Source organism: Pelobates fuscus, chromosome 5, assembly GCF_036172605.1.
Source record: "Pelobates fuscus isolate aPelFus1 chromosome 5, aPelFus1.pri, whole genome shotgun sequence".
Lineage (NCBI taxonomy): Eukaryota > Metazoa > Chordata > Amphibia > Anura > Pelobatidae > Pelobates > Pelobates fuscus.
This window is the reverse complement of record NC_086321.1, coordinates 127,720,554-127,740,163: the sequence shown is the minus strand read 5'-3', so window position 1 is coordinate 127,740,163 and position 19,610 is coordinate 127,720,554. Positions and strand designations below refer to the sequence as shown.

The window sequence follows — 19,610 nt, the reverse complement described above, 5'->3', positions numbered from 1 at the left end:
CGTATGTACTTCTTGATGTACCACCTATGTAAATTTTTGCGTACATATGTACACGTACCCCCCCCCCCCTCCCTCCCATTTTTCCTTTCTGTATCCCACCCCTATTTTTCATCTGTAAATCAATAAAAAGTAAACATGGAAAAAAAAAAATGTAGTTGTTCTGGTGTGTATAGTATGCACCTTCAGGCTTTTTAATGTAAATAAAGAGAGAAAATTATTTGTTTACATTACTGCCTAGGAACACATCTAGTGGCAGTCAGATGGCCACTAGAGGTGCGAATGGAGGCACTAAATGTTTATCATTCAATGCATCTCTTTGAGAAGATGCTGATTAGCGCGTGCAGTGCACAATAGCCTTCTAATGCTTTTCTATTGGAAAGCATTGGATTGACTGAGATCATAAAATTTGACTATTTCAGCCAAGGGGGCGGGGCTGGCCGCGATGACACACAACCATTAACCTTGCCATGTATTCTTCTGACAGAGGGGCTGGGGTCCTAAATATTGCTTTTAGAACTAAAGTGTCAGGAATACGTTTGTTTTCCTGACACTATAGTGTTCCTTTAAAGGGATACTTTAAGCACAAAAACCTGCGGGGACAGGCTGTAGATGTTCTGGTGACACAAGTGTCCTTTTAACTTGTCTGAAGACAAGAATCAGACAGGAAAGATCTTTCTTATCTTGCGGTTGGTCCCAGGCGGGCTGCAAATGTATTCATTGTAGGCTGCAAGTTTGACATGCTTCTGTTACAGTATCACACTACTTTGCTTTTTTTCTTTTCACGTGTTACTGAATTTAGGCTACGTTATTAGCTGAATACCTGGAACGCATATAGTGTCATATTGGTTTCCTTTTGGTGCACATACAGTTATTGCACTTATTTGACAATTCATAAAATTGCAGTTTTTATGCACCTTGTGCGTATATTGCTTTTGGCACATCTAGCACTTTATAGTGCTTCACTGGATCAAACTGCAAAGTTATGGGTTTTTTTGTTGTTTTTTTTTTTTTTTAAAGATGTAGCGCACTTTAATATTTTGTATATATTTATTTAGTGTATAAATACTTGTCAGTCCAGATGCCTCTAGACACTTCCTAGTAAACATTTTTCAATAATTGAATGTCTTCTCATTCAGAATGATGCTGAAAACTGATAATTCTTCTCATAGAGAGAAGCATAGATTGTTGTGGCTGTGCATGCACTGTAGGCCCAATGCTTCTTCATGGGAAGCATTGGACTGACCCAAAATTACCATCACGGCAAACTGTCAGCCAGGTAAAGACAATTAAGGTACTGGACTATAGGTGGGTATCATTTTTTTACACTACCAAAACTAGAGTGGCTAAAGGGAACACTAACATTCTTTATAAGATAGTTGCACACATGAAAATGTCAGTTTGTCAGTTTGACATTTGTCAGTCATCCATAAATAGAGGAAAATATTGTCTAAACATTTGTTTTTCTTAATGTCCAGAACAAGGCAGTGGGAAGACCAAAGGGAAAGCTTGCTACCTCTCCCGCCGTGAAACTTTCTGCTAACCGCACCAGTTCCGGAGCACGTCGGAGACGGACACGTTGCCGCAAATGTGAGGCGTGTTTGCGAACAGAGTGTGGGGAGTGTCACTTTTGCAAGGATATGAAAAAGTTTGGTGGTCCTGGAAGGATGAAGCAATCCTGTATCATGAGGCAGTGCATCGCTGTATGTCATTTTAAGTGTATTACTGCATGTGTAAATTAGGTCTATCCAATTTTAGTGGGCTAAAATTCCCTCTGCTTTTCCTATATTTCTCCCACTACATCCAAGTTTGATTCACGTTTTTAAAGCCTGATTCTGTTTGTTGTAAATATGATTCCAATTTTGCTGAACCTTCCCTCCTTTTATAGCCTGTGCTGCCTCATACAGCTGTTTGCTTGGTTTGTGGTGAAGCTGGAAAAGAAGACTGCGTAGAAGGACAAGAGGCAAAGTTTAATGTCATGCTAATGGAGTGCTCTATTTGTAATGAAATAATCCACCCAGGATGCCTTAAAGTAAGTTCACACAGAACAGAATATAAAAAATATGCCACTGAAATTAAATATCTTAAATACATATATGAACATGTTCGAGCACTCTTTCTGTATTATGCAGATAAGATCTGGTGGTATATGATAGTTGTACATCTCATTAAAAAAATGGAATAGATTAAGTATTTTCTCAATACTGATTTTCTTAATACTTTTAAATTCCATTAAAGTATATACTGTATATTTTTTTACCGTTTGCAATACAGTTCTGAAAAAGAGCCGTGTCTGCTCTATGCTTCAGTATTGTGTACAGTCTGAATTGGATACTTGTGTCTGGTTAAAATGAAATGCATTCTATTGCTAATATGATTCTTTCTACTCCTTCAGATAAAGGAATCAGATGGTGTTGTGAATGACGAGCTTCCAAACTGCTGGGAGTGTCCAAAGTGTAATCATGCTGGCAAAACTGGGAAAGTGAGTCTATGGCAATTGTTTTGTACCTAAATATTGTGTTTAAAATTATACTTGTTTTTCGCTTGCTGGCTTTATGTTTAAAATATACAGACCTCTGCCTATTAATTAACCCATTAAGGACGCAGCTTCAGAAGCTGGTCATACTCTTAAGGACTCAAGCTATCTTTGCATTTTTTGCTGTTTGTGTTCAACTGCAATTTGCATCGCTCTCATTTATTGAATTAACCCATATTATATACAGTTTTTTAAAGGACAAGATGGGCTTTATTTTGATGTGACTTATACATATATAAAATCTAATTTATTATTAAAAAATGAAAAATATATATATTTTTGTCACAGTTTTGACAATAATAGTGTGTGCATAATATGTCCAGCTTAGGAAAAGTAATTCAAAATAAATTCATTTAGGTGTCTTGTTTTTCAAAGTACATAATATGTAAACGATTTCAGCTTATTTTAAAAGTTACAGGTCACAAAATATGGTTGGATCATTTTTTCGCTAGTGAGTACCAAGTCTAAATATGAACACCTACTTACCTACATAGACAATCCGTGTCGAAATGAGATTGGGCACAACCAGATGGATGAAAATTTAGAACTGGCCACTAATGCCAATTGACCCACTGGGAAAACATATGCCACCTGACAACCGGGGATACCTTACGATCGACCGATAAGTCAACAGTTGCAATTTCCTTATCTGCACACATCCACCCTTGCATGTATCTTAAGTTGTAATTACTTTGTTAGATTTTACTTTTAAATTCTCTGTACTCGATGACGGTTACCACTCTCCTAGATAATGAGCGCTCTCCGTCTACAACAATATTGTCTCTTAAGATAACCTATGCAAGACCTTATCTAACTGACCATCGTATGTTACCCGCCGTCTACTGTTTTTCCTTTTTTTTTTTTTTTCTTTCTATTCTCTGTAAATTAATGTGTATCTTTCTGTCATTGCAAACTTACGGAAAATGTACAGGGAAAACAAAATATAAACCCAATAAGCCATTTAAAAAAAAAAAAAAAAAAAAGTGAAACCTTTTGGGGGGGGCGGAGCCTGGCTGGCTGGCATGCAGAGCGGACGCATGCAAGGCGAGCTCCTGACCAAAAGCTAATTAAGCTTTCTTTCTGCATGCCATCTCGCATTTATCACCACAAAACCAGATTAAATGCACAGTGGGGGACTCGTATGGTGCCAGATTTCACACTATCCTGACCCAGAAAACCAGACCTCAACTTCTTGCGGCCCGCAAGCCTTACTGGCATCGGAGGGACGACCGCTCTCCAGATGTTACATCTTGGTACAGCGGACTGCACTCCCAGAAGATCACCTACCACTTCTCCTTAACTCCTAGAGCTGCTGTATGCAGAGACGCCTTATGGCTCCTAAGATAGCGGCTTTCAAAGCCAGAGGCTCAGCTAAGGCCTACCTTACAACGACTGAGTAAGCTGGATTGCATCTTTACCAAATTCTGGGCGAAAATAGAGGCTAGGCAACAGCATGGTTTGCTGACCCACTCACATACCTCTGATGCACCAACACCAGCAATTCACATGCATCAGCCCATCTCGCCCTCCAAACTTCAATGGCGTGACAACGCACCAAGACTGGGTGAGATCCCTAAGGGTATGTTGGGCTTCCAGACCCCAAATGGTTCCCTGGGCAGACAGACCACTGCGCAGCTTCCGCAGCAACCCCTGAGCACTTCATGGGTGGCAAAGAGCAGAAGGTGGGACCTGTGGCTGACAAGACCTCGCAGACAACCTGCTCGGCACATCGGAGGGGGCCATATCACTAAGTGCAACCGGCGCGGTCAAGGGATTCCCACTCAGCAAGGCCTGGGGCGTGCATTGAGGCAATTATGGAGCCCTGTCTTAATCACGGAGGCGGGAATTATGCGGCCTGCGGAGCTATCGGGGTGCCCCTTTGTGCTTCGATGGACTCCTGCTCTTATGTGGTACATGCCTTCCATTTACAGGCATTGGCTGAGGCTTAGAATTACTAAAATAAACTGAATGAATACTCATGGCTATGAAATATCTGCCTTGTGTTTTCAGGTAATTATGCACTAGGCCAGGGATAGGCAACCTTCGGCACTCCAGATGTTGTGGACTACATCCCCCATAATGCTTTTACACCCATAATATTGCCAAGGCATCGTAGGAGGTGTAGTACAAAACATCTGGAGTACCAAAGGTTTTCTATCCCTGCACCAGGCTATGCTTAAATTGGCCTCTTATTCACTTGCCTCTTATTTGCACATGCTTAACTTATGTACTCTACTTGAGCCTCAGTCATAATTAACTCTACCTGTCCAGTGGTATCTTTTTTATGTTAACTAATACAGTTCTCTGACAGCGTACCTAACATCGCTCTCTGACCCTCATAGAATTGTGTTCATAAGGTCTTTATTCAAATCTCACAAATGTGGTGTTACTTGTGATGTTACACTACCTCTGTTGAACAACTATACCACACATGTTTATGCTTTAGTGTTTTCTCATGCCATATATATATTTTTTTTTTAGATGTGCAGTTCCTTCACTTGCCATGCTACTGTTTCAAAATGTAAGACGGTATAAAGCTGGTTAATGTTGTTCTAGCAATACGATCTCATTTGTAATCATTTGCACAACAAAAATAAAGAATTAAAGGATCACTATAGTGCCAGGAAAACATATTTGGTTTCCTGGCACTATAGTGCCCTGAGGGTGCCCCCACCCTCAGGGTCCCCCTCCTGACGGGCTCTGGGGGGAGGAAGGGGTTAAACTTACCTCTTTCTCCAGCGCCGGGCAGGGAGCTCTCCTCCTCTTCGGCTGAATGCGCATGCGCGGCAAGAGCCGTGCGCGCATTCAGCCAGTCCATAGGAAAGAGTTATCAATGCTTTCCTATGGACTCTGGCGTCTTCTCACTGTGATTTTCACAGTGAGAAGCGCGGAAGCCCTCTAGCGGCTGTCAATGAGACAGCCACTAGAGGTTGGATTAACCCTGATATAAACATAGCAGTTTCTCTGAAACTGCTATGTTTATAGAAAAAAAGGGTTAATCCTAGCTAGACCTGGCACCCAGTCCACCTCGTTAAGCTGAAGTGGTCTGGGTGCCTAGAGTGGTCTTTTAACTCCTTAAGTACTACTACTACTACTACACCTTAGTAGGTACGTTCACGGCAAATCTATTACTTACCTGATCAGTGTTGCTCACAATCTGGGGGCCTGCCTGGCATCCCAGACCGTTCCTCCTCTGCAAATTATGCCCCCGGCAAAGAGCGTCCATAGTCACAATAGGCGTCCATAGTCTCCCTGCATCTGTAAAATAAACAACGTGTTTGTGTGTGTGTGTGTGTGTGTGTGTGTGTAAAAAGTGTTTATAAAAACCCCTTCTACCTGAAGTAAGTGGATAGTTAATACATTGCTAAACACAAATACACACACCAGTCAAGCCATAAGACTTGCTTTTCCCACAGAAATCTCACTCTAATTGTGCTCTCAATACTGCAAGGGATTCTGGGTAGGCATATGCAAATGAGCTCCACAAAGCCCACCCAGAATCCCTTGCAGTAGTGAGAACACTATTAAAGTGGGATTTTTGTGGGAAAAGCAAGTCTTATGGCTTGACTGGTGTGTATTTGTATTTAGCAATGTAATAAAAATATATATATATGTGTATATATATATATATATATATGTGTGTGTGTGTGTGTGTGATGTGTGTGATGTCATACTAAGTGTATTTTTATATTGACATGTGTATATGTGTGTATATATATATATATATATGTGTGTGTGTGTATATATATATATATATATATATATATATATATATATATATATATATATATATAAAACTATTTATAGTGTATATATTCTAAAATACACATTTTTTTATTATAAATATGTACTTTTATTCTAACTGTATTTTGATAATATATATTTATATCAAAATACAGTTACAATGCAATATGTGTGTGTGTGTGTATATATATATATTTAAATTCTACGTGCATATTTATGTAATATCTTTACATAATTAAGTAATTTTATTGATTGGAATTTGAGGGACCTGCCTGACAACCCAGGCCGAAAGTCCAGAAAATTTAATTTGCTAGCAGTATATTTAACCCTGTAACTTTCCATGACAAATTTCAATGTAAAAAAACAGCAAATCAATACTTATATTTGACCCTGCAACTTTCAAAAACACTATAAAACCTGTACATGGGGGTGGGGGGTGGGTACTGTTTACTCGGGAGACTTCGCTGAACACAAATATTAGTGTTTCAAAACAGTAAAACATAAGAAAGTTAAGTTTTTTGCATTTTTTCACACACAAACGGCACTTTCACTGATGATATAATTGTTGTGATACGTTTTACTGTTTTGAAACACCAATATTTGTGTTCAGCTAAGTCTCCTGAGTATAACCGTACTCCCAATGTACAGGTTTTATAGTATTTTTGAAAGTTACAGGGTCAAATATAAGGATTGATTTGCTGTTTTTTTACATTGAAATTTTCCAGATTGGTTGTTGCCTTTGAGAGCGTATGGTAGCACAGGAATGGGAATTTCCCCCATGATGGCATACAGTTTGCAAAAGAAGACAACCCAAGGTATTGCAAATAGGGTATGTTCAGTCTTTTTAGTAGCCACTTAGTCACAAACACTGGCCAAAGTTAGCATTCATAATTGTTTTTTGCATTTTTAACACAAATATAAATGCTAACTTTGGCCAGTGTTTGTGACTGAGTGGCTACTGAAAAGACTGGACATAGCCCATATTAAATACCCTGGGTTGTCTACTTTAGAAAAATATGTACATATGCGGTTTCATTAAGAGATTCATGACAGATAACAATGTTACAATGTCACTATTGATAAATTTAAAAAATATGGATTTTGAAACAGAAATGTCCTACTTGTACCTGTAGCCCTATAACTTGCAAAAAAAAAAAAGCTAAGAACATGTTAACATTGGGTATTTCTAAACTCAGGACAAAATTTAGAAACTAAGCACGGGTGTTTTTTTGGCGGTTGTAGATGCGCAACAGATTTTGAGGGTCAAAGTTAGAAAGGGTGTTTTTTAATCATATTTTATAAAAAAAAAGTTTTATAGTAAATTATATGATATGATGAAAATAATGGTATATTTAGTAAGACCATTTAATGGCGAGAAAAACTGTATATAATATGTATGGGTAAGAGGAAAATTACAGCTAAACACAAACACAGCAGAAATTTAAAAACAGCCCTGGTCCTTAACGGTAAGAAAATTAAAAAGCGGTCTGGTCACTTAGGGGTTTAAAAAAAAAAAAAAAAAAAAAAGTGGAACAGGTTCTGTGTTATGGATAATTTTTTTTCGTGAAAAGGAAAAGCCAGAAAATAAGTACAAATATTGACAATTTTGGATAATACAGGGGTTCTCAACCCAGTCCTCAGGACCCCCTACCAGTCCAGGATTTGGGGATTACCTGGGTGTGTCTACAGTGTTTAGAAAAAGGGGAAAAAAACACCTTAGACTCTAAGGTGTTTTTTCTTTTCTTTTTCTAAATACTTTAGACACACCCAGGTAATCCCTAAACCCTGGACTGGTAGGGGGTCCTTGAGGGCAAGGTTGAGAACCCCTGGGATAATAGAACCTTATATAGCCAGAAACAAATAGGGGGAAGAAGAGAAGACCAGGGGGAAAAAACAGGTAATTTATGAAAAAAACATAAGCAAGTCACTTAAAAATTATTGCCGAACAGATCTTTTTGTTTCATTTGTAAATTTTGGGAAGGCAGTTTTCTGTAGACATAAGATATAAAGTTGTCTTTGTTTTTTTCACTTTTTGGCCTACAAGCAAAAAAGAGGTCCAGGATTTAAATATGCTTCCAACCTGCCTGGGTCGCTGCTTAAGGAACAAAAGATCAACAGGGACAATAAGGAATTAACAGACACTGTTAAGAGGAAGGTAGAACGTGAAGAGACCCCCAGGCAGAATCCTGAAGAGCAGCCCAAAAAGAAACTTGTTGAAGACATTGTGAAAAAGAAGCCTGAAGAAGGCCACAGGAAGAAACGGACGCTTGAGAAGCCTGCAGAACCTGCAGTTCGAAAACGGGTGAGAAGTGGGGGGGGGGGGGGGGCAGATCGTATGGTAAAGTAACATTTTTAGGCTTATGCAAAATCCATATGATAGTACATATGTAAATTATATATTACAGAAAGGAAAAGTCTGTAGAGAGTTATTTTGTTGAGGTTTTTCTTCCTGTTGTTGTTGTTGACATGGTCGCTCTCTGCCAATTTAGTTGTTTGTAGTCAAAGGAGAAAAATAACAGAAAACAAATAACCTTGGGGAGTGTTGCTTTCAACATGTTGTGTTGGAGTGGGGTTGTGTTTGTTGCAGTGTTATTCAAGGGCTTTGTTAGCTGTTGTTATCGTGGGGTGTGATCAGTATCTGAGTGTGTTGAGTTGGTAGAGCGATAGAGAGTGGATAGAGAGTACATGTCAGTATAACATTTTGTATTGGAAGTCATACAAATTTAGCTGCTTTACTTCATTTAACAGAGTTGCTTTAGGTATGTTTGTCTAGTCATCGTGTGCTTTTTGTCTACCTTGCTTTGATTGTTCTGCATCCCCTGAATCTATACAGGTTTGCCTTTCACCCCTCCCTCCCCTCAGATTTTTCCAACGTCAATAACTATTTACAATTACCGATCCACTGAACATCCCCGCCCCCCAGGAGCTGTGTATAGGTTTATGGATAGGTGGCACTGGGCAGCACGCCCAATGGATCCCTTCCCGCCACCACCTCAGTCGAGAACAATGCCGTGTGCTCCAAAGTTGCTCTAACTCTAGATTGGAAGGAGGTGTCAAGCATAGAAATGTACCATTTCCGCGTGAGAAAAAATGTTTTCACCAGAAGTTCCTTGTTGGTTAGGGTATGAAGCCATTCCATTTTAAATAGGAACTTAAGTTTGGTTAAGAATAAAGTGAGTGTTGGACTGCCCGGCTGGTTCCAAACCTGAAGAATGGTTTTGCGGCCCACCGCTGCTATGATCATAGAGAAGCGTCTATTAGGTATGGGGTCACCGCGTACGGGTCCCAACAGTAGGAAACTGGGATTCAATGGTATGGGCGTCATGTTGTTGTTCGTTAAGTATTGTGTAACCTCTCTCCAGAAAGTCTGGATCATGGGACACTCCCACAGACAGTGATACATATATGCTTTGTTGTGGGTGCATTTAAAGCAGGTAGAGGAGTCCTTCCTTGCCATGAGATGCAGTCGATGTGGCGTGAAGTATGCGTAGTGTGTGGTTTTCAGGAACATGTCTCGATACAAAACCATGGGGAGTAGTTAACTTTGAGTTGAGGATGTTCTTAGGTGTGATTGGGCTTGGACTCTCTTCAGATCTAGAGAGGATGGGAGGAGATGTCTGTTAATGTTGGTTATCATGAGCTGCATTTTTGTTTTTATTGTTATGAATTACTTTTTTAAATTGTATTTTTACACTAGTGTAATTGAGCTCAACAGATCACCGTTTCTTGAAATATAAGGCAGATTCCTTTATGAAATAATTTGTTGTAATTTGTTTCAGCTCAACCCAGATTATTGCATTTCTTTATTACATGAAATCTAACTTTAAACTTCAATTCTTTGTACAGTTAAAACTTGGAAAAGAAGAGAATAACTTAAGGAAAAAGGTATGTTACTTTTCAGCTTTATTTTATTTACGTTGCATTTATTTACGTTGCATTTTAATCTTAAATTAAAAGCAAATTGGCTAAATATATAAACCAATTGTGACCTGTACAATATGCTAAATCACATGGATGTTAATACAGGCTTTGGAAATTCTTAATTTATAGTTTAGCACATTAAAATACCAGGTTCTGCTGCTTTTCATTTTAGAGAAAATCATGGAAGACACCAGATGAACGAGTATTAATGGCCAAAACCTTAAGGCGTATAAAGCAGGAGCCAGGGGATGATATGACTGAGTTGGCACCAAAACCCAAGGAAAGTGACCAATCCAGATCCAGTTCACCCACTGCAGGCCCAAGTACAGAGGCTCCAGATCCCAAAAAGAAAAAGAAATTCCGCAGGAAAAAAAAGGTGCCCAATAAAGAACTGAGCAAAGAGTTGAGCAAGGAGTTAAACCAAGAAATACAGAAAACTGAAAGCAGTCTGGCTAATGAGAACCATCATCCCATCAAATCTGAGCCAGAGAGTGAAGAAGACAATCCCAAGAGATGTACAAACAACCATGACGGTGAAAGGATGCACAGATTCAGTAAAGGACTGAATGGGACTCCAAAAGATTTCAGACATCAAGGCTTCCCTAGCCCAAGATCACCAAGAGTTATTACTCGCCCACCTCCTTCACTATCTCCTCCTAAATGTGTGCAAATGGAACGCCATGTCATACGACCACCTCCGATTAGCCCTCCTCCGGATTCTCTGCCTTTGGAAAATGGGGCATCTCATGTGATTAAAATAGAGGTATGGATGAAAATCTTCAGCTACCTCAGCCACAGGGACTTGTGCATTTGTATGAGGGTCTGCAAAACCTGGAACAGATGGTAAGTCAAATGTAACATTTAAAATACGTATGTATGTTTTCAGTGAATGGTGTTTTCTCAATCTTTCTGATCGATGGCATTCCCTATGGTAAGGAAGCCTACTCTGATTCGTCTTTTCAGTAAAGTTTCAGTTGGACCCATGACATGCAGTAGGCCAGCTCATGTGCTAGATTACCTGTGGAGGATCTTATGATCTTTCATAGACCACTATTTATTTATTTTTTTATTCCGTTGCGATTTAAGATAAATAAAAGTAAAGATACAAACGGACAATTAACAAGTGTTAGCTTCACATAGGTCATAAATATGCCATAGGCTCTTAAGGGGCTATATCTACAAATGGGCTGGACATCTACATTTTTTAAAAAGAAATATATGTGTGAGTACAAATGTATTGCCACTCCTGACCTGACTGGATCATTGGAAAAAGAGAAATGATGGGGAGTATGTCTCCTTCATCTCTGATGCATTGAAGCACTTGGGGAAATATCAAGTCTGCTTAAATGTCCATTCTTTTCTAACATGTGAGGAGAAACGTTATTAAACTAAAATGCTCTTTATATATTGCTTACATTTTATATATGCACGTCGAGTGGAGTGTGATAGGTGTACGGGATTTTTTTCCCCCATGTATAAATTGCACGGTAGCACACTATAAATCATTGTTACATAATGGCACAAGTAGAGAGAACTTGGTTTTAGATAGAGAAATAGATTATAGATCAGTCTATAAAATGAGGTTTACTTTAATGCATTCATACTGGTTTGAATAGTCTCATACCTCTTGTATTTTTGTTTTCCAAACCCCATTCTGCACAGTTGTATACTATGCATACATCTATAAATTGTGACTTCCTTTTTATTGGCTTTGATTTTTAGTGTAACTGTGTTTTGTAAAATGTACAATAATAAAACCTTTTTGGAAAACGGCAACACAACACTGTTATACCAAATAAGTGCATATGAGAATGTAATGTAATGTATGAAAACTGCAACTGGCCGTGGTGTGGAAACGTTTATATTTTTGACTAAAAATACAAACGGTAAAAGGGTAATCCAGGCATGGACACCTTGCTCACTGTGACTTAAGGAGTATGGGTTATACCTCATAAGGCTGAAACGAATGTCTGTGGTTGCTGTATCTCTGGTGCAGAGGGAGCCAGCCTGCATTTTGGATGGGATCAGTCTGGTATGCAAATAGTTTATGATCTCTGTTATGGCACAAACCAGCTTGAGCATTGAGCGGATGCCTTACCAAAGGGCAGGCTATTTGAGCTGTTGTCTGTTCTCCATATTCTCTTGCTCACAGTTTAAAAATACGAAATGGCTTTCTTAATTTAACGTTTGTGATGTGTGGATTTTTCTCTTTTTTTTATCTAAAGAAACATGCCTTGTATCTTTGTGTGGCTTTCATTAGAGATTTAAAGTAACAGTTTAGGGACCATATTAACTTCATCAAAATTAAGTTGTTATGATGCTTGGACGTCGCTTGCTCACTTTAAGGGGGTAGACTGTTCTCAAATGGTTTTACCCCAAAATCTTTGTTCAAATGCCAAATCTCTCTGCCCTTCCGTTTTCTGGAAATCAAATCTCTAAACCGGAAGGCTCTTTCAGAATCGGACAGCAATGGCGTTGAATAACAGAGCAGTCAGCTGATGCTCTCAGCCAGTCAGTAAATACCCACTCATAAAACTGGTTTGGAAATGGCTTCTTTTCAAGGCAGTTTTATGACTGGGAATTCACTGACCGCTCTTCGCGAAAGCTCTTGCATAATTGCGACGCTACACGATTCTGCAAGAACCTTCCAGTTTAGAGATTTTTAGAAAACGGAAGGGTAGAAAGGCAGGGAGTTTTGTTGCTGGAACAAAGACTTTTTGGTTACACAGTTTGAGAACGGTTTCACCCCTTAAGGTGAACTAGGCACTTCCTGGCAATATAACCACTTCATTTCAATGAAGTTTTCATGGTGCCCAGAGTGTTTCTTGTAATATTTTTATGGAAGTAACGTTAATGTGCATAAACTTGCAAAGAAAAAACTTTTACTTTTAAGCAAAAAGTTAATAAGTATAGAATAAGGTGAAGTGATAGCTCATTGTGTTGATTTAATAGGTGCTGTGACAAAAGGCTGTGGGCAAGAATCGATTTAAACCGATGCAAATCAATCACTCCACTCATGCTCAGTGGAATAATCCGAAGGCAACCACTTTCACTTGACCTCAGTTGGACAAATATATCCAAAAAGCAGCTCAGCTGGCTCATCAACAGGCTTCCAGGTATATTACTGAACTTCCAATGATCAATTTGTACTTTGACCTACTTATTTTTGTTAAAAATGTCTCTGTGGATAAATGATGACAAATATTTGACACAATAGTTGTTGTAGATATAGTTCCAAAGGTCGGGTTAACTTTTGCCACAGGTCAGGAGAAAATGACTGTGATAGGAAGAATTGATTGACTTACCTGTCAACTTCCTGGTGTTTAATACTGTTTGATCTTAAAGAAACACTCCAACTACCAAACTCTCTACAACACACTTCTGTACAGTAGTTGTGGTTCCCCTCCAGCCCCCAGGGTTAGCTAAGGAGAGCTAGTTTAACCCCTTCAGGACGGAGTCAATAGTACACGTTCTGATCAAAATAAAATGTAAACAAAAACTGTAATTTGCGCTATATGTCTGTTCAACCGTACTTCACCTCTTTCATATTAAGTGCACCCACACTTATTATATATCATTTTGTTCAGAGAAACTGGGCTTTAATTTCTCATGAACTATTCATAATTGGAACATTACTTTATTATGAATAAAATTTAAAAAACTGAGAAATTAAGATTTAAAAAAAAATTAGTAGAAATTTTAGCTCTTATAATACTGTTAACTTTAACTGCAAAAAAACACCACCACATATTTGGATTCAGCAAAGTCTCACAAGTGCAACAGTACCCCCCATTAACAGTTTTTACGGTGTTTTGGAAAGTTACAGGGTCAAATATAGCACATTCAGTTTTCAGTTTTTTCAAATTGAAATTTGCCAGATTAGAAATGTTACCTTTGAGACCGTGTGGTAGCCCAGGAATGAGAATTACGCCCATGATGGCATACCATTTGCAAAAGAATTTTAGTAGCCACTTAGCCCCAAACTCTGGCCAAAGTTAGTGTTCATATTTGTTTTTGTGTGAAAAAAGCAAAAAACAAATATTTTGCCAGTGTTTGTGGCTAAGTGGCTACTAAAAATGACTGGACATACCCCATTTGCAATACCTTGGGTTGTCTACTTTTGCAAATGGTATGCCATCATGGGGGTAATTCTCATTCCTGGGCTACCATACGCTCTCAAAGGCAACGTAACCAATATGGCAAATTTCAATGTGAAAATAATTAAATGCAAGCCTTATATTTGACTCTCTAACTTTCCAAAACACCATAAAACCTGTACATAGGGGGTACTGTTATACTTGGGAGACTTCACTGAACACAAACATATGTGTTTAAAAACAGTAAAACATATTACAACAATAATATCGTCCGTAAAAGTGCAGTTCATGTGTGAAACATGCAAAAAACTTCACTTTTACTAAATATATCATTGTTGTAATACAAGTTACCATTTTGAAACACTAATATTTGTGTTCAGCGAAGTCTCCCGAGTAAAACAGTACCCCCCCATGTACAGGTTTTATGGTGTCTTTGAAAGATACAGGGTTAAATATAGTGCGTGCAAATTAAATTCTCTGCACTTTCTGCCTGGGTTGTCGGGCACGTCAATCAAATTTTTATTAAATAAATCACATAATTATGTTATTTTATTTATATAGCGCCATCAGATTCCGTAGCGCTGTACAAAGGGTGGAAGATTACTTAAATATACACGTAGAATTTTAAATGTATTTAAATTCTACGTGTATACTTATGTAGTTATTTATGTGTATATATATATATATATATATATAAATATTTGCAGTTATTTGTATTTTATATATAGATAGATATATAGAATGTCATTCTAAGTGTATTTTGTTACCAATATATATATATTAACAAAAAACAGAATAAGATTACATATGTATATATAATTTATTTTATTTTATTTTTTAAAATATTGTATTTATTTATTGAAATTATACATATATAAACAAATTATATGTATTATATATATAATATATATCTTGTATATATGTAACGTCATTCTAAGTGTATTTTAATACTAATATATGTACTTATATTAACATTAAAATACACTACGTATGATGTTAGATATATATATGATGTGTGTATGTATGGATGTATGTATGTATATATATATATACACTTTTTTAATTTTAAACATGTTTAGTTATTTTTACACTACCCACCAGCAGGGGGACTGTCTGACATTTCAGACCGTCTCCCTGCTGGGAGATCCACAGCCAGCTATAAGGGGCCATGTGTTCGCTCTTTGAGAGCGATCACATGGCCCCTGGGGGCCTGATTTGCCATGGGAGGGCTGCCTGGGCTGTCAGGCAGTCCTCCCAAAGAGGATCGCGGCGGAGGTAAGTACCTCCGAGCTTCTGAGGCTAAAAGTATACACTTGGGAAGTGTGCAACCAAGATATTCGAGCACATTTTTATATCTCAACAGTGATGGGGAGGAAAATGTTTCAAAAGTTAATGCTGCAAGCAGTAAATATTTTAACAATTACTGTTTATGTGACTTATTTTGACATGTAAGCATATTGTAAGTAAACATTCTTTGTTTTCCTTAATCATGCAGTTCGTTTGTTCATATATAATGATGTGATTAACTTGAGCATTCCTTTAACATAATCCTGAGTTTGAGTGTAATATTGGCTGCTTGAGAAGATATTAAATTGTTTAGTCATAACATTTGATGGCACATCATTCTAATAATCTGTGTTGCATTTTCTTTATTCGTAGCTCTCCGTGATCTCAATTTATCTGGGTGTTCTTGGATTGCTGTTTCGGCTCTGTGTAGTTCCAGCTGTCCTTTGCTACGCTGCCTCAATGTCCAGTGGGTGGAAGGGCTCAAAGATGCACAGATGAGAGATCTCTTATCACCACCAACAGATAACAGACCAGGTAGTGATCTCATACATTTTATAATGCCTGTATAGATGGCTATGGTTCTTAATCTTCTGTAGTAGAAAGAAGGCAAGTTAACCCAGTCTCTTACAAATTTAATCTTGACTTTGTTTACTAAAGTGTGAATTGAAAATGATTTTCAAATTATTGGCCAGTGTGGCCAAAGTAAAAGCAAAGCTGACCTCAAATTTGAATCCTCACTTTAGTGAAGAACACTTTTTTTTGTTTCTAATATGTAGATAACATGGTAAATTAAACTTGATATTTGAGAAAGTGTACACTAGTTAATTCAGCGTTTACGCCATATGCCATGTTTAAAATTATTCAGGTTTCTTTTTAAAATTCTCAGGAATTAAAGGAAGTAGTTTGGAAGGTCATCATAGGGCTGTTTTCCAATTTATTGACTGAATCAATTATCCTTGGCCACAATTTCTGTTTGTGCTTTTGTTTTTGTTACATTTCTAGATTGTAAGCTTGTTTAAGCAGGGTTCATCACTTCTTGGTTCTGGCAACATTATTATTTTGTTTGTCATTAGCCTGCTGTTTTATCTCCCCATTTTAAAATTGTTCTGTATGATAAGTTGATGCCATAAATGAGAATAATAGTAAAGCGGATTCATTTCATGTTTTGTTCCCTGCAGGTCAGATTGATAACCGCAGCAAATTGCGAAACATTGTAGATCTTCGTTTGGCGGGTCTGGACATTACTGATGCCTCATTGCGCCTCATGATTCGACACATGCCTCTGCTCGCCAAACTGGACTTGAGTTATTGTAACCATATTACGGATCAGTCGATCAACCTCCTCACAGCAGTGGGGACTTCGACCAGGGATTCTTTAATAGAATTAAATTTATCAGGTACAGAATTCCATCTGGGTTCACCTGGCTTTAGGCCTTAAATGGTAGTCTTCCTACTTAAAGTTCACCACAGTATTCTGTAGTGATGATGTGTAACAGAACTTGACATGTATAGTTTGGTTAACGGTGCCAGTGCAAAAATAAAATACATCGGAGTCAGATATTACACATTTTTTGTTAGTCTGCTTAGATGTTTTATATACTTAATTTCAGATCCAATTTTTGCTATAGATTGTATTGACATATACTACAAATCTGGTGGGCACACACCCCCAATAAACATGCAGCATTATTTGATCTGTCTGTGCAGGTTATGTATGCATGTACAGTAACCAACAAAGAAATATCTGATTATAGCATTTAATGGCATGCATTTTCTCTGGCTCCAGTATGGGGGCGGGAGGGTTGTAATTTGATTTAACATACTTGGGGTTATTCCGTGAGTTGAGAATTCAAAGTGACTTTTGCATTTAGGGCCAAGGTGGCTGAACTGGAAGCATAGCTGCCTTTAAGACATTTTCCAAATTTGGCTAGTTAGACCTTACATTTAAAATTCACTTTGAAGTCTCACTTTTATGATTAACCCTGTTTGCTGTCAAGCTTGTGAGACACTTCCTGTTAATGCTCTCATATTTGCTTCACAAGAGCTGTTAAGTTGCACTTATTTAATAAGTTTTATCTAATAAGTTTTATCCATTGTATTTTCTTTCCTCTCCCCAGACTGCAATAATGTTACAGACCAGAGCCTGATGTACTTTAAACGTTGTGCGAACATCTGCCTGATTGACCTCAGGTTCTGTAAGCAAGTTACGAAGGAAAGCTGTGAACAGTTCATTGCAGAAATGTCTGTCATTTTACAATTTGGGCAAACAGAAGAAAAGCTGCTTCAAAAGATTAGCTAATTAAGGATAGCCTTTGTACAGTGTGTATACAATAAAGCTTATTTAAAAAGCTGCAACTGAAAGACAATTTTGGCCTTACAAGTTTTATATGGAGGCTAGTCTGCAAACTAACCTCTGGATCAAGATTCCCTCCAATGGTTTCTCCAGCACCTCAAACACCAGCTGCCGCGAAGGTTGACACTGGATTAAGCGTTTACCTTCCATGGACACCTCTTTAAAACCCAAGGGCATGCGCCTATTTGTTTCATTTTATTGGCTCTTCAACTGTTGCATTTTCTAATGTCTTTATGTGGGCCATCCAGAGCATTTAAGCCTTCCAGAATCTGGTGAAAAATAATTTCATACGTTATGCAGAAATATTTTTGTAAACTATTTAAAAAAAAAAAAAATTATTATTATTATATTTGCAGTGTCTGAATGCATACTACTGTTTGTTTTCTTTTAGGCTGCCAATCTTTCCATGTATAGTAAATTTATCTAGGCAGCGCGCAGTCTGCATAACTAAAACCAGATCATCATTGTGACCACTAGACGCATGTTTCAAAGAGTTTTCTTCTTTGCACATTTGCATGCAGAAATGTATGTTGATTTCAGACACAAATCATTTTCACAATACAGTGTCACACAACTGTTTTAGGCATTACAGCCTAGTGTGTACAATTCATTTAAAAAGGATCAGTGAGTCTTATAGTGTGCCATCTAGGTTATTTAAAGTTTGACACAGCAGAGTCTGCTTATAACCCTTCTGCCTTCTAATAGTGCCATTGTTTTAAGGTGTTTTTTGTTTTCCGTTGAAAGCACCCATCCACTTCCTGTTTGTATTGACTGTTCACGGAACAGAAGAAAAGTTTTACTGTTAGAATGAAATGGTTTTACGGTTATTTTCCTGGCTATAAAATATAAAAATCCAGATAATGTTTCAGGAAAAACTCATTGGCATTTCCTTTTGTAAATGTATGCCTCTTGCACTGGAAAATTTAAGAATGGGGTTAGTATAAAAGGTGAATGAATGCCTTTTACAAGTCTTTCCACTTCGAGTCAGATGTATACTTTTTTTTTTATGTAAGTAATGTTGAAATTAAGTGTATCATGTTTATTTATGAACACATTTATTAAATTCTTTTAATAGAACCTCTGCTTAGCACTAATTACTGCTGCATGTACCAGTCGGAATGTACCAGTCAGCGTCATGTTTAATTTTATAAGGTACTTCTAATTGGTATTGGATATGATCTTAAGTTGCATTTCAGCTTTCATTCTACACTGAACAAAATTATAAACGCAACACTTGTTTTTGCTAAGACGTTTTTTATGTACACAAAAGGCCTATTTCTCTCAAATATTGTTCACAAATCTGTCTAAATCTGTGGTAGTGAGCACTCCTTTTCCGAGATAATCCATCCACCTCACAAGTGTGGCATATCAAGATGCTGATTAGACAGCTTGATTTTTGCAAAAGTGTGCCTTATGCTGGTCACTCTAAAATGCGCAGTTTTAACACACAGCACAATGCACAGATGTCGCAAGTTTTGAAGGAGCGTGTAATTGGCATGCTGACTGAAGGAATGTTCATCAGAGCTGTTGCCGTGAATTGAATGTTCATTTCTCTACCATAAGCCGTCTCCAAAGACGTTTCAGAGAATTTGGCAGTACATCCAACCGGCCTCACAACCGCTGACCACGTGCAACCACACCAGCCCAGGACCTCCACATCCAGCATCTTTACCTC

General features: G+C 37.9%; 1 protein-coding gene across 4 annotated transcripts in view; it reads left to right on the top strand.

Annotated features, from left to right (window-relative positions):
* The window catches only part of KDM2B (lysine demethylase 2B), a 222,607-nt gene extending 203,595 nt beyond the window's left edge, over positions 1 to 19,012 (top strand). For 2 of the 4 annotated variants that reach the window (XM_063454263.1, XM_063454261.1), the window contains exons 13-22: positions 1,476 to 1,700; positions 1,886 to 2,029; positions 2,393 to 2,479; positions 8,322 to 8,579; positions 10,124 to 10,162; positions 10,371 to 11,041; positions 13,151 to 13,314; positions 15,955 to 16,116; positions 16,761 to 16,979; positions 17,700 to 19,012. In XM_063454263.1, the coding sequence (XP_063310333.1) occupies positions 1,476 to 1,700; positions 1,886 to 2,029; positions 2,393 to 2,479; positions 8,322 to 8,579; positions 10,124 to 10,162; positions 10,371 to 11,041; positions 13,151 to 13,314; positions 15,955 to 16,116; positions 16,761 to 16,979; positions 17,700 to 17,881 (2,151 nt within the window). In that variant the 3' untranslated portion in view covers positions 17,882 to 19,012. Of the gene's footprint in view, positions 1 to 1,475; positions 1,701 to 1,885; positions 2,030 to 2,392; positions 2,481 to 8,313; positions 8,580 to 10,123; positions 10,163 to 10,370; positions 11,042 to 13,150; positions 13,315 to 15,954; positions 16,117 to 16,760; positions 16,980 to 17,699 lie in introns of all 4 variants that reach the window. The other 2 variants (XM_063454262.1, XM_063454260.1) reach the window with 1 other exon arrangement.
* Positions 19,013 to 19,610: the final 598 nt, after the last annotated feature.